The following is a 14,339-nucleotide window of genomic DNA, read 5'->3' on the forward strand; positions in this document are numbered from 1 at the left end:
ATCTTCTACACTTTCCACAGTATGCATCTGATGAAGTGAGCTGTAGCTCACGAAAGCTTATGCTCAAATAAATTGGTTAGTCTCTAAGGTGCACAAGTACTCCTTTTCTTTTTGAGGAGAGGACAAGAAGCAATGGGCTTAAATTGCAGCAAGGGAGGTTTAGGTTGGACATTAGGAAAAACTTCCTAACTGTCAGGGTGGTTCAGCATGGGAATAAATTGCCCAGGGAGGTTGTGGAATCTCCATCGTTGGAGATGTTTAAGAGCAGGTTGGACAAACCCCTGTCAGGGATGGTCTAGATAATACTTAGTCCTGCCATGAGTGCAGGAGACTGGACTAGATGGCCTCTTGAGGTCCTTTCCAGTCCTGTGATTCTATGGGCGGGCGGAGGCCGAGGTCAGGCTGGGGGATCCCAGCGAGCAATCGCTCGGTTCACTGCACTGCAAGGCCTGGGTCAGCATCTGTCTTGTTGATTCCCTGGGGCTGTCTCTCCTCAGAGTCACTATGTGGCCTGCATGGCAGCCATCCTGAACCAGATGGACGAGGCCCATTACAGCTCCTACATCCAGGCCTTCTCTGCCCGGCCCGACTTGGTGGTGAGTCGCCCGCTCAGCCTGTGCTCTCCAGGGCTCAGTCCGGCAGCAACCAGGGGGCTGTCGCTCATTGTGGTACTGACGTAGCAGCTGCTCCCCCGCCCCCGGGCCGGACAGCCCCTGCCCCGTCCTGTCCCAGACACTCCCCAGCTGCTCTGCATCCCTTCTGCGTGGCCCAGGCCGGTCCCTTCCCATGGGCTGCGGGCAGGGGTCTCCCACACCCGCAGTGCCCAGCTGGCAGGCCGCCCGCAAGCCAGGCTGCAGGGAGAGGTGCTGGCCTGGCTCACTGGCAGTGATGCCTCGCCTTGGTGCCTCGATGGGAGGGTGCCACGTAGGCCCCACGGGGGGCGAAGTCCAGCAGCTCCCAGAGCAATACTGGTTGGCATCGGCTCGGGCATTAGCTCCAGGAGCAGCTCTGCAGCCGATGGCAAAGGGATGAAACTGGCAGAGGGGATGGAATGGGGTTGGGGCTGCGGAGCCGGGCCGGGAGGGGGATCGAAGGGAGGAGACTGGGACAGACACCCGGGGGGGGGGGCGCTTAGAGGCTGGTGTCAGGTGGGTCAGTGGGGGCGGTACATGGGCCTGGCCAGATCTGAGCCTGTGCCACAAAGCCGAATAGCTCGGGGCGGGGGGGGAGGAGTGGATGGTACTTTTCTGTGCTCGCCTCCCCCCTCGCTAGCGCCCCCGAGCAGCCAGGCTGGGTCCTCGCTCCAGCCAGACGCCCGGATGGAGCCAGCCCGCCCCAGACGTTGCTAGGAGACAGTGGCGGAGTTCGGGGTCCTGGTCGGGGCTCCGCAGGCTGCGCAGTCGTAAGAGGCCTGGCAGTGCTGTTCCCCAGGCTACCTCGGCGCCCCCCTCCCCCACGGCACCCCACAGCCAGCACCTCGGCGCCCCCCTCCCCCACGGCACCCCACAGCCAGCACCTCGGCGCCCCCCTCCCCCACGGCACCCCACAGCCAGCACCTCGGCGCCCCTCCCCCACGGCACCCCACAGCCAGCACCTCGGCGCCCCTCCCCCACGGCACCCCACAGCCAGCACCTCGGCGCCCCTCCCCCACGGCACCCCACAGCCAGCACCTCGGCGCCCCCCTCCCCCACGGCACCCCACAGCCAGCACCTCGGCGCCCCCCTCCCCCACGGCTCCTGTGAGCCAGCACCTCGGCGCCCCCTCCCCCACGGCACCCCACAGCCAGCACCTCGGCGTCCCTCCCCCACGGCACCCCACAGCCAGCACCTCGGCGTCCCTCCCCCACGGCACCCCACAGCCAGCACCTCGGCGCCCCCCTCCCCCACGGCACCCCACAGCCAGCACCTCGGCGCCCCCCTCCCCCACGGCACCCCACAGCCAGCACCTCGGCGCCCCCCTCCCCCACGGCACCCCACAGCCAGCACCTCGGCGCCCCCCTCCCCCACGGCTCCTGTGAGCCAGCACCTCGGCGCCCCCCTCCCCCACGGCACCCCACAGCCAGCACCTCGGCGTCCCCCTCCCCCACGGCACCCCACAGCCAGCACCTCGGCGCCCCCCTCCCCCACGGCACCCCACAGCCAGCACCTCGGCGACCCCTCCCCCACGGCACCCCACAGCCAGCACCTCGGCGCCCCCCTCCCCCACGGCACCCCACAGCCAGCACCTCGGCGCCCCCCTCCCCCACGGCACCCCACAGCCAGCACCTCGGCACCCCTCCCCCACGGCACCCCACAGCCAGCACCTCGGCGTCCCCCTCCCCCACGGCACCCCACAGCCAGCACCTCGGCGCCCCTCCCCCACGGCTCCTGTGAGCCAGCACCTCGGCGCCCCTCCCCCACGGCACCCCACAGCCAGCACCTCGGCGCCCCTCCCCCACAGCACCCCACAGCCAGCACCTCGGCGCCCCCCTCCCCCACGGCACCCCACAGCCAGCACCTCGGCGTCCCCCTCCCCCACGGCACCCCACAGCCAGCACCTCGGCGCCCCTCCCCCATGGCTCCTGTGAGCCAGCACCTCGGCGCCCCTCCCCCACGGCACCCCACAGCCAGCACCTCGGCGCCCCCCTCCCCCACGGCACCCCACAGCCAGCACCTCGGCGCCCCTCCCCCACGGCACCTGTGAGCCAGCACCTCGGCACCCCCCTCCCCCACGGCACCCCACAGCCAGCACCTCGGCACCCCTCCCCCACGGCACCCCACAGCCAGCACCTCGGCACCCCCCCTCCCCCACGGCACCCCACAGCCAGCACCTCGGCCCCCCTCCCCCACGGCACCCCACAGCCAGCACCTCGGCCCCCCTCCCCCACGGCACCCCACAGCCAGCACCTCGGCGCCCCCCTCCGCCACGGCACCCCACAGCCAGCACCTCGGCGCCCCCCTCCGCCACGGCACCCCACAGCCAGCACCTCGGCGCCCCCCTCCCCCACGGCACCCCACAGCCAGCACCTCGGCGTCCCCCTCCCCCACGGCTCCTGTGAGCCAGCACCTCGGCGCCCCTCCCCCACGGCAGCTGTGAGCCAGCACCTCGGCGCGCCGCTCCCCCACGGCACCCCACAGCCAGCACCTCGGCGCCCCTCCCCCACGGCACCCCACAGCCAGCACCTCGGCGCCCCCTCCCCCACGGTACCTGTGAGCCAGCACCTCAGCGTCCCCCTCCGCCACGGCACCCCACAGCCCCTCCCCCACGGCACCCCACAGCCAGCACCTCGGCGCCCCCCTCCGCCACGGCACCCCACAGCCAGCACCTCAGCGTCCCTCCCCCACGGCACCCCACAGCCCCTCCCCCACGGCACCCCACAGCCAGCACCTCGGCGCCCCCTCCCCCACGGTACCTGTGAGCCAGCACCTCAGCGTCCCCCTCCGCCACGGCACCCCACAGCCCCTCCCCCACGGCACCCCACAGCCAGCACCTCGGCGCCCCCCTCCGCCACGGCACCCCACAGCCAGCACCTCGGCGCCCCCCTCCCCCACGGCACCCCACAGCCAGCACCTCGGCGCCCCTCCCCCACGGCACCCCACAGCCAGCACCTCGGCGCCCCTCCCCCACGGCACCCCACAGCCAGCAGCTCGGCGTCCCCCTCCGCCACGGCACCCCACAGCCAGCACCTCGGCGCCCCCTCCCCCACGGCACCCCACAGCCAGCACCTCGGCCCCCCTCCCCCACGGCACCCCACAGCCAGCACCTCGGCGCCCCCTCCCCCACGGTACCTGTGAGCCAGCACCTCAGCGTCCCCTCCCCCACGGCACCCCACAGCCAGCACCTCGGCGCCCCTCCCCCACGGCACCCCACAGCCAGCACCTCGGCGCCCCCCTCCCCCACGGCACCCCACAGCCAGCACCTCGGCGCCCCCCTCCCCCACGGCACCCCACAGCCAGCACCTCGGCCCCCCTCCCCCACGGCACCCCACAGCCAGCACCTCGGCGCCCCCCTCCCCCACGGCTCCTGTGAGCCAGCACCTCAGCGTCCCCCTCCCCCAGCGGGATCCCCACTGCGAGCTCCTCGGTGCCCCTCCCCCACGGCACCCCAGAGCCAGCACCTCGGCGCCCCCCTCCCCCACGGCACCCCACAGGCAGCACCTCGGCGCCCCTCCCCCGCGGCACCCCACAGCCAGCACCTCGGCGCCCCCCTCCCCCACGGCACCCCAGAGCCAGCACCTCGGCGCCCCCCTCCCCCACGGCACCCCACAGGCAGCACCTCGGCGCCCCTCCCCCGCGGCACCCCACAGCCAGCACCTCGGCACCCCACAGCCAGCACCTCGGCGCCCCTCCCCCACGGCACCCCACAGCCAGCACCTCGGCGCCCCTCCCCCACGGCACCCCACAGCCAGCACCTCAGCATCCCCCTCCGCCACGGCACCCCACAGCCAGCACCTCAGCATCCCCCTCCGCCACGGCACCCCACAGCCAGCACCTCGGCGTCCCCCTCCGCCACGGCACCCCACAGCCACCACCTCGGCGCCCCCCTCCCCCACGGCACCCCACAGCCAGCACCTCGGCGCCCCCCTCCCCCACGGCACCCCACCGCCAGCACCTCGGCGCCCCTCCCCCACGGCACCCCACAGCCAGCACCTCGGCGCCCCCCTCCCCCACGGCACCCCACAGCCAGCACCTCGGCGCCCCCTCCCCCACGGTACCTGTGAGCCAGCACCTCAGCGTCCCCCTCCGCCACGGCACCCCACAGCCAGCACCTCGGCGTCCCCTCCCCCACGGCACCCCACAGCCAGCACCTCAGCGCCCCCCTCCCCCACGGCACCCCACCGCCAGCACCTCGGCGCCCCTCCCCCACGGCACCCCACAGCCAGCACCTCGGCGCCCCCCTCCCCCACGGCACCCCACCGCCAGCACCTCGGCGCCCCTCCCCCACGGCACCCCACAGCCAGCACCTCGGCGCCCCCCTCCCCCACGGCACCCCACAGCCAGCACCTCGGCGCCCCCTCCCCCACGGTACCTGTGAGCCAGCACCTCGGCGCCCCCCCTCCCCCACGGCACCCCCACCGCCAGCACCTCGGCGCCCCTCCCCCACGGCACCCCACAGCCAGCACCTCGGCGCCCCCCCTCCCCCACGGCACCCCACAGCCAGCACCTCGGCGCCCCCTCCCCCACGGTACCTGTGAGCCAGCACCTCAGCGTCCCCCTCCGCCACGGCACCCCACAGCCAGCACCTCGGCGCCCCCCTCCCCCACGGCACCCCACAGCCAGCACCTCGGCGCCCCCCTCCCCCACGGCACCCCACCGCCAGCACCTCGGCGCCCCCCTGCCCCCACGGCACCCCACCGCCAGCACCTCGGCGCCCCTCCCCCACGGTACCTGTGAGCCAGCACCTCGGCGTCCCCCTCCGCCACGGCACCCCACAGCCAGCACTTCGGCGTCCCCTCCCCCACGGTACCTGTGAGCCAGCACCTCAGCGTCCCCCTCCCCCAGCGGGATCCCCACTGCGAGCTCCTCGGTGCCCCTCCCCCACGGCACCCCACAGCCAGCACCTCGGCGCCCCCCCTCCCCCAGCAGGATCCCCACTGCGAGCTCCTCGGTGCCCCCTCCCCCACAGTACCCCCATTGCCAGCTCCTTGGTGCCCCCTCCCCCATGGCACCCCACAACCAGCACCTCAGCGTCCCCCTCCCCCACGGCACCTGTGAGCCAGCACCTCAGCGTCCCCCTCCCTCAACGGGATCCCCACTGTGAGCTCCTCGGTGCCCCCTCCCCCACGGCACCCCCACAGCCAGCACCTCGGCGCCTCCTCCCCCACGGCACCCCACACCCAGCACCTCGGTGCCCCCTCCCCCATGGCACCTGTGAGCCAGCACCTCAGCGTCCCCCTCCCTCAGCGGGATCCCCACTGCGAGCTCCTCGGCGCCTCCTCCCCCACGGCACCCCCACAGCCAGCACCTCGGCGCCCCCTCCCCCATGGCACCTGTGAGCCAGCTCCTCAGCACCCCCTCCCCCATTGCACCCCAGAGCCAGAGCCTCGACACCCCCCATCGTGCCCCCCAGCTCCTCAGAACCCTCTCCCCCACGGCTCCCCCACTGCCAGCTCTGTGTCCTTGGCACCCCCCAGCCCGACTGCCTCTGCTGCTTTTCCTCTTCTCCGTGGGCAGAGGGAAGAGACCTGCCCACTCGCTCCGTGCTGGCTCCGAGGGACCAACTGGGGCCAAGTTTTTACCCAGTGTGTGAGGGTGGGGGAAACTGTGTCCTGTCCACCCCACCCTTTCTGGTGCCCTGCCAAGGGGCAGCTGGTCTGATCCCCTGCTGTTGGCTGGGGAGGGTCGTGGCAAGGGAGGGCTGAGCTGAGCTCACTGCCTAGCAGCCCCAAAGCCAGGAGGCATGTCTGCGCCCCTGCCACCGGACAGCGGGTGAGGAGGGCCAGTGTCCCCCGGGCCTGGGCCAGTCTCCTGTCCTTGGGCTCGCACTGTGGCCCTGGGAGGGAGCCAGGAGCCAGTGCCGCCAGACTCAGCTGCAGCTTCAGGCCAGAGGCCGTGGTGGCGATGCCAGTTAGAGACAGGCTGGTGCATGGGGGCGGAGCTGGCACAGCCTGGTCCCAGGCCAGGGAGGAGACACTTTGCTCTTGGGGCCCTATGAGAGCCCTGAAGAGATGGGCAAACCTTCCCTCACCTGCCGGGTGCCCCATCCTCTCACTGCTTCCCCCGCTGTCAGCCTCACCTCCTTCCTCAGCCAGCTCGCCCTGCCCGGGCTGGGCACCCTCACCCCCGGGCGCCCCCAGGGCCTGCAGGCAACTGGCAGCATCCTGGGTCCTAACAGGGCCTCCTTGCTTGGCAGGACTACCTCATGGAGACCTTCATCCTGTTCAAGGATCTGATTGGCAAGACTGTGTATCCTTCCGACTGGATGGTGATGAACATGGTGCAGAACCGGTGAGCAGGGCCCAGCCGCAAGGCTGGGCTGGTGGGAAGGAACGTGCGGAGACTAGACCTGCCTGTCCAGAGACTGAGGGGCTGCGGGGCTCCTCTCCCACAAGCACCCACAGGGCACATCCCCCGGCAGCCAGGCCAGGGGGATCCCGGAAGCTCCAGCTCAGCAGGGGTGGAAAGGCGAAGGAGCTGGGTGGCCGGTTGGGGAGGTGCTGGGGGCTGTGTGGGACAGGGAAGCACTGATGGCTGGGGGGTGTTTGCGGGAGGTGGGGGCACCAGGGGGGTGTTTAGCCAGGAGCTGGGCTGGGGGTGTCGTGGCACGTTATCGGCATTGTTCTGTCCAGTCCCTGGGCGGTGCCGTGCCAGAGGGGCAGCTCAGTGACACGCCTTACACAGAAGAGGCGTTGTGTGTCTCTGGGGTGAAAGCTCGGTAACCTAGGCCTATGGGGTGTGGGGGGGCTGTGGCCATGGCGGCATCTAATGGGAGGGCAGGTTTGGGGGACCATCACCGCAGAGGCATTTAACAAGGGACAAGTTAGGGGGCCGGGACCATGGGGTCATTTAATGGGGGGTGAGTTAGGGGGGCCGGGGCTGGGGCCACAGGAATGTTTAAGAGGGGGGTGGATTGGGGGGGCCATAGCCAAGGGGGCATTTTACAAGGGGGTGGACTGGGGGGGGCCATGGCCATAGAGACATTTAACAGGGGAGTGGGTTGGGGGGGCCCTGGAGTGTTACGGGGGAGTTGATTGAAGATAGGCTTTTATATTTTGCTCCCGCTCTGTTTGCTGGGGGCGGGAGTCCTGGGGCCCCACCCCAGAGCCCACACACCCAGCCAGAGCCCTCCCCCCCCACACCAAAGCCCTGTCCCTGCCCAGAGCTCCCTCCCACACCCTGAATCCTTCATTTCTGGCCCCACCCTGGAACCCGCAATCCCAGCCCAGAGTCTGTACCCCCTCCCACACACCAACCCCCTGCCGCAGCCCGGAGCCCCCTCCTGTCCTCCGAACCCCTCAGCTCCGCCTCCCGGCCCGGAGCCCCCACCCCCCGTCCTCCGAACCCCTCAGCTCCACCTCCCGGCCCGGAGCCCCCGCCCCCCATCCTCCAAACCCCTCAGCTCCGCCTCCTGGCCCGGAGCCCCCTCCTACACCCAAACACCTAATTTCTGGCCCCACCCCAGAGCCCTCAGCCCCTCCCTCACCCCAACCCCCTGAGCCAGTCCGATGAAAATGAGCAAGTGAGTGAGGGTGGGGAGAGCGAGCGACAGGGGGGCGGGGTGAGCGGGAGCAGAGCCTTGGAGGAGGGGCAGGGCAAGGGTGTCCAGTTTTGTGCGAGTAGAAAGTTGGCAACCCTAGCTGGGTGCTGCGGGGGGCCTGGGCACTGCGGGGGGAGGGGCTGGGGGCTGCAGGGAGCTGGGCACCGTGGGGGGGCTGCGTGCCACAAGGGGGCTGGGCACCGCGGGGTGGGGAGCTGGGCGCTGTGCAGGGGGGCAGGCTGGGCACCTCGGGGATCTGGGCGCTGCGGGAGGCTGGGTGCCACAAGGGGGCTGGGCACTGTGTGGGGGGGTGCCCAGTGCCCCATTCATTTCCCCCGGTGCCCAAGAAGAAGCCCCACAGACACCAAGACGAGAGCAGGTCCCCGGTACTGAGGGCAAAAGAAGAGAGGGTGAGACCCGCCGGCCGCTCTTCCTCCCCAGCACCGCGTCTTCTGGTGCTGCATCAAGCCCCTCAGACACCTGCAAGGGAGCAGCCCAGAGCAAACGCAGCGGCCAGTTCCTGAGGCGTTTGCAGCGGCCAGGGACCTTTCCACCCTTCCGGTACCAGGATCCCCAGAGGGTCAAGACTTGGCACCGCCAGTGCCACCAAGTAGCAGGGAGCCAGCACCAGAACCTCACCCAATGCCGGGGCCATTGTCCAGCATGTTGTCAGCCTCGAGACCACCCCAGTGACCCTCTCCGGCACCGAGCGACACGGCACCGCCCTGGTCTCTGCACCACAGCTTGGCGTCTTCGTCAGACTCCAAGATGGGCTCGTAATTCCCTCCTTGCTGTTCTCCAGGTCGTTCCTCTCCTGCCCCGGTGCCTCCCGGCATTTGGCCATTGGGTCCATGGGGACCGCAGCCATGCAGTGCCCCTTTTGGAGCCCTTGGGGGTTTCTCCCACCACAGGGCATCCCGTCCAGACACTCGTACTCTGTTGTCTCGGAGGTCAGGGCGCCCCTGGCACTGCGCAGTGGGGCTACAGATCCGGACTCTGTTACAGAGCATGGCACCGAGCCACGGGAGAAGCCCAGCAGCTTCCTGCAGGAACCAGCGGAGGATCCCCAGCCCGTTTCAGCCTCCTCATCCCGCTCTCGGGATGAGGCATTAGTAACCCCAGGGGGCTCCCCACCACAGGGCCACTACAGGGCTTGCCAGCACTCTTTGAAGCAGGCAGCCTCTAACATGGTCAACGAGGCAGCACACGGCCGAGCTGCTAAATAAAGCCATCATGGACCCAATTAAGGCCCTGCGGCAGACCCCAGCAAAGCACACAGAGCGCAAGTATCTCGTACCAGCCCTGCGATATTGATCCCTCGTTTCTCCCCCTCCCCTGGGACCCCTGCCAGCGAAAGGGCTCGCCAGGGACAGACGGCTCCTATGCCCAAGGCAAAGGACTCAAAGAAATGGGACCTGTTCGGACTGCAGGCTTATTCTACAGGGGCCTTCAGATCCATCCAGCGAACCAGCAAGCCTTGCTGAGTCGTTGTGATGTTAATATATGGGAGCTCAGCTTGATCAAAAATTCAAGGACCTTCTCCCACAGGACTCCAGACAGGAGTTTTCCTCCCTGATCGAGAAGGGGAAAACCGTGGTTTGTGCCTCCCTGCAGGTGGCCCTGGACGCAGCTGACTCTGGCCAGATCAATGGCCACAGTGGTAACAGTGCACCAGAGCTCCTGACAGCAGCCTCAGGGCTCCCTCACGACGCGCCACAGACTATTCAGGACCTTCCATTCCAGGGATCAGCGCTCCTCTCAGAGCAAACGGACGACAGACTTGACCTCAAGGACTCGAAAGCAACCCTGAAATCCTTGGGACTTTATGCACCGGCAGGGTCAAGGAAGCAGCACAGGCCACAGCAGACGGGCCGTTCATTCTGTCAGCCACCTAGGCAGGATGAGCCCAGGAGAAAGAATGACAGATTCAGGCACAGACCTTCTCCCCCAACCTCCTTGTCGGGTCCCTCTCACCCGGGGTCATTGAAGCACTCATTTGACGAGATGCTCAAGGTCGGCATTCCAGCCCCCCTGCATCGGATCTAGCTACCCCCTTGTTCTCCTACCACCTCTCACACTTCCTGGATGCCTGGACCCAGATCACGTCAGACAGCTGGGTTCTCAGCACAGTAAAACTGGGTTACACCATCCAATTCCTGTCCACCCCTCCAGCCCTCCATCTCTCTTCAGGGACCATTCTCACAAGCATCTGTTGGAACAAGAAGCCCAGTTCCTCCTTCGGGTGGGACCCATGGAAGAGGTTCCAGTTCAGGTGAGAGGAAACGGTTGAAAGCAGCTATCAAATCCCCCCTCATTCTTCTCTTCTGCAGGCTAAACAATCCCAGCTCCCTCAGCCTCTCCTCATAACTCATGTGTTCCAGTCCCCTAATCATTTTTGTTGCCCTTCGCTGGACTCTCTCCAATTTATCCACATCCTTCTTGAAGTGTGGGGCCCAAAACTGGACACAGTACTCCAGATGAGGCCTCACCAATGAGGCCTCACATCTCCTAAGGTTTGTAGTGAACCAAGGCCATTACCAGCCACTCTGTGAGTTTTCACCAAGGGTATGGAACTGGTAGCAATGTGTTTCAGAAAAAAGGGAGTTCCCTTCTTTCCGTCTCTCAATGACTGGCTAGTCAAAGGCCACTCCAGAGCTCAAGTGGAAGCCGACATCCGTCTCATCCAATTGACCTTCAATGCATTGTGCCTCCTCCTGAAGGTAAGAAGTCCACCCAAAGGATAGAGATTCATCAGGGCGGTTCCCGATTCCATGCAAGCGAGAGCTACACTTCCGGAAGACCAGTTCCACTCAATAACAGCCATGATAAGATCCCTTTGAGCTCATCCAATTGCATACGGAAGTGTCTGAGCCTACTGGGCCAGATGGTGTCATGCACATAAGTAGTGCAACATGCGAGACTATGTCTCAGACCTCTCCCAGCCTGGCTAGCCACGGTCTACTCCCCCTCTCACCATCACCTGGACTCAGTGCGCACAATTCCAACCCAGGACCTCAGCTCGCTGATGTGGCTGGATAGCCACACGGTATGTGCAGGGAGACCCTTCTCAAGACCTCAGCTATCTTTGTCCCTAGCAACCGACACATCAGCTGGATATGGTGAGGGACATCTTCCGATGGTGAAGGACTCCCCCGGCCTTGTAGACCTATTTGCCACCTGTGACAGCAGGAAATTACATCAGCTCTGCTCCCTGTGAGGTCACAGCCCGGAGTCCCTCACAGGCGCATTCCTGTTGCCATGGACAAGACGCCTTTACTGCGCATTTCCTGCTACCCCACTGATTCATAAGGTTCTGATGAAGATCAAGCGAGACCGAGCGCAGGTCATCCTGCTGATTCCTGCAGAGCTCAGGCAGCACTGGTTTACCACTCTCCTTGGCACGTCCGTGGAGGCGCCACTCCAACTTCCACGGCATCCAGACTCAATCTCCCTGGACCGTGGTTGGTTGCTGCACTCGAATCTCACCTCTCTTCATCAGACAGCCTGGAAGCTCCAGGTCTAAATCCGGGAGAGCAGGCTTTCTTGGAGCAGGTCTGCAAGGTCCTACTGAGCAGGAGAAAGCCCTCCACCTGGGCCACCTATCTTGCAAAATGGAAGTGATTTTCCATATGGTGCTCCCAACAGCAAATACCACTGTCACCGTCATCTCTGCAGCTTATCTTAGAGTACCTGCTCCTACTGAAACAACCAGACCTAGCGCTCTCTTCAGTCAAGGCCACCTAGCGGCCATCTCTGCCTTCCATCCCAAGGTGGACAACCAATCCATCTTCTCTCATGACATGGTCACCCGGTTTTTCAAAGACCTGAAGAGGGTGTACCGCCAGGTGAGAGATCGCTCCACCCCGCCCCTCCTGGGACCTGAACCTTGTCCTGTCCAAACTTACAGGGTCCCCATTCGAACCATTACAACATATTTGTTGTTACTGCTTTCCTGGAAAGTGGCCTTCCTGGTGACTATCACTTCAGAGATCCAGGCTCTCACATCGGAGCCTCCACATTCGGCCTTTTCTCAAGGACAAAGGCCAGTTGCAACCACACCGTCGTTCCTTCCAAAGATGGTCTCACAATCCCATTGCAGTCCAGCAATCTTCCTGCCGGTGTCCCCGCTATGCCCCATGCGAATGGAGAGGGACAGCACCTCTTTCACTGGGTGTTCGGCGGGCTCTAGCTGGCTACCCACAATGCACCACACCGTTCTGCAGATCTGCTCAGCTGGTGCAATATGGAAAGAATGAAAGGTCCCCCGCTCTCTGCCCAGAGTCTCATTGTGGATTCCTTCATGTATGCGGGCGTGTTACGAACTCATGAACATCTTGCCCCCAGCTAATCTAATGGCTCGCTCCACAAGGCCTCAAGCTGCTTCCGCTGCTTTCCTAGCACAAGTCTGCAGAGCAGCAGCCCGTGTGGGTTCACACGTTCCCCACGCATTGTGCCGCTGTTCGGGTGCTGGAGCCGATACTAAGGGAAAAGATTCTGGCAGCTGTGCTCGGGGAGCGCACAGACCTACAACGGAATGGACACGTCTTGTTTTCCGGGTCCCCCTGCTCACCTGTCGGAGGCCCCCTGGCCCAGCCGCTGCCTCCGCTCAGCCTGGCTCCTGCCTGCAGCTGAGTCTGGGGCTGGTGCTGCAGCTTCTACCTGAAACACGCCCAGGCCTCAAAGGTGGCAAATGTAGGGCTGGTCTGAGCTGAAACATGGGGTCGACCTCAGGGGTGTGACCCTCCCCTCGCTCCCCAGCAGTGTAGTTCAGCCCCCTGGCCCGGTACGGCCAGCGCTCGGTTGACGGAAGAATTCTTCCCACGGCCCAGCTGCCCCATCTCGGGGAGGCGGCTGGACTACGCGGCTGGCACGAGTGTTTACTCTGGAGCGCTGCCGTTGGGCCCTTGTAGCGTCCTGAGTGCAGACAGGCCCTACATGTCCCGGTAAAACATCCCTGTCCCCACAAAGGGCTGAGTCTGCCCGGCACCTACAGGGCCTCTGCACCCAAGTGAAGCTGAGCTGGGGTGGGGGCTGCTTGCTCCAACCTGCGGGATGCCGGGGGCACACTAGGCTCAGCTGCCCCAGAGGGGGGCTGGGCCTGGCATAGGCAGGGAACAGGCGCTGGGGCTGGGGGAGCCTCTGCCTACAGAGTGCTCTAGCCAGGCCAGGGCCCATTGAGTAGCCGGGGTAGAGACATCGTAGCTCTGTTGGGATGCCCAGGGCTCTCCCCAAAGGCAGGAAGGGACCTGCCTTCAGTTCAGCCGCCCTCTGCCAGGCTGGGGAGGGAGATGGGAGACATGGGGTTGAGGTGGGTCTTTGGGTTATGATGGGTGTGGGGTGATGTTTGGTGTAATGGAGTTCACGGGCAGAATCCCTGAAGGGATAAGGGATTGTGGGGGGAAGGGAGCATGCATCTGTGTGGCAGGGACCATAGGGGTGCGACACTGTGGAGGAGAGAGGTGTGTATCTGTGGGATGAGGGCTGTGGGGGGGATGGTAGGGGAGGGGGCCTTGTATCTGTGGGGTGGGGGTATCATACTGTGAGGGAGGGGTATCATGGGGAGGGGGCTGTGGGGTAGGTATTGTGGGGGAGGAGGCTGTGTATCTGTGGGGTGGAGGTATTGTACTGTGGGGGAGGGGCTGTGGGGTAGGTATGGGGCGAGGGGGCTCTGTATCTGTGGAGGAGGGGCTGAGGGGAAGGTGGGAGGGAGGGGGCTCTGTATCTGTGGGGTGGGGGCCAGGGGAGGTGCAATGAAATTCTATACTGTGTTATACCACTCCGCCGCTAGGCAGCGCTGTGTGTCACACCCTTGATTTAAACCCCCCAGCGCCCTGCGAGCGCTGCACCTGCTGAGGATGCAAGTTCTGTGCCCGGCGCAGCCCCGGGATAGACAGGACGGGGGGACGGTACTGTGGGGGGAGGGGGCTTTGTATCTATGGGGCAGGGCTGTGGGAGGTACGCGGGGGCTGTGCATCTGTGGGGGCAGGGTCTGTGGGGGGAGCGGGCTGTATATCTTTGGGGGCAGGGCTGTGGGGGGTACGCGGGGGCTGTGCATCTGTGGGGGCAGGGTCTGTGGGGGGAGCGGGCTGTATATCTTTGGGGGCAGGGCTGTGGGGGGTACGGTACCCTAGGGGAATTGATAGCCTGATATCCAGGAGGAGGTG

General features: G+C 66.1%; 1 protein-coding gene across 2 annotated transcripts in view; it reads left to right on the forward strand.

Moving 5' to 3' along the window:
- The window catches only part of LOC140911001 (dedicator of cytokinesis protein 2), a 353,749-nt gene that overhangs the window by 275,047 nt on the left and 64,363 nt on the right, over positions 1-14,339 (forward strand). For both annotated transcript variants that reach the window (XM_078852647.1, XM_078852648.1), the window contains exons 29-30: positions 498-596; positions 6,832-6,926. In XM_078852647.1, the coding sequence (XP_078708773.1) occupies positions 498-596; positions 6,832-6,926 (194 nt within the window). The remainder of the gene's footprint in view (positions 1-497; positions 597-6,831; positions 6,927-14,339) is intronic.

The sequence above is a fragment of the Lepidochelys kempii genome, chromosome 4, assembly GCF_965140285.1.
Source record: "Lepidochelys kempii isolate rLepKem1 chromosome 4, rLepKem1.hap1, whole genome shotgun sequence".
Taxonomy (NCBI): Eukaryota; Metazoa; Chordata; order Testudines; family Cheloniidae; genus Lepidochelys; species Lepidochelys kempii.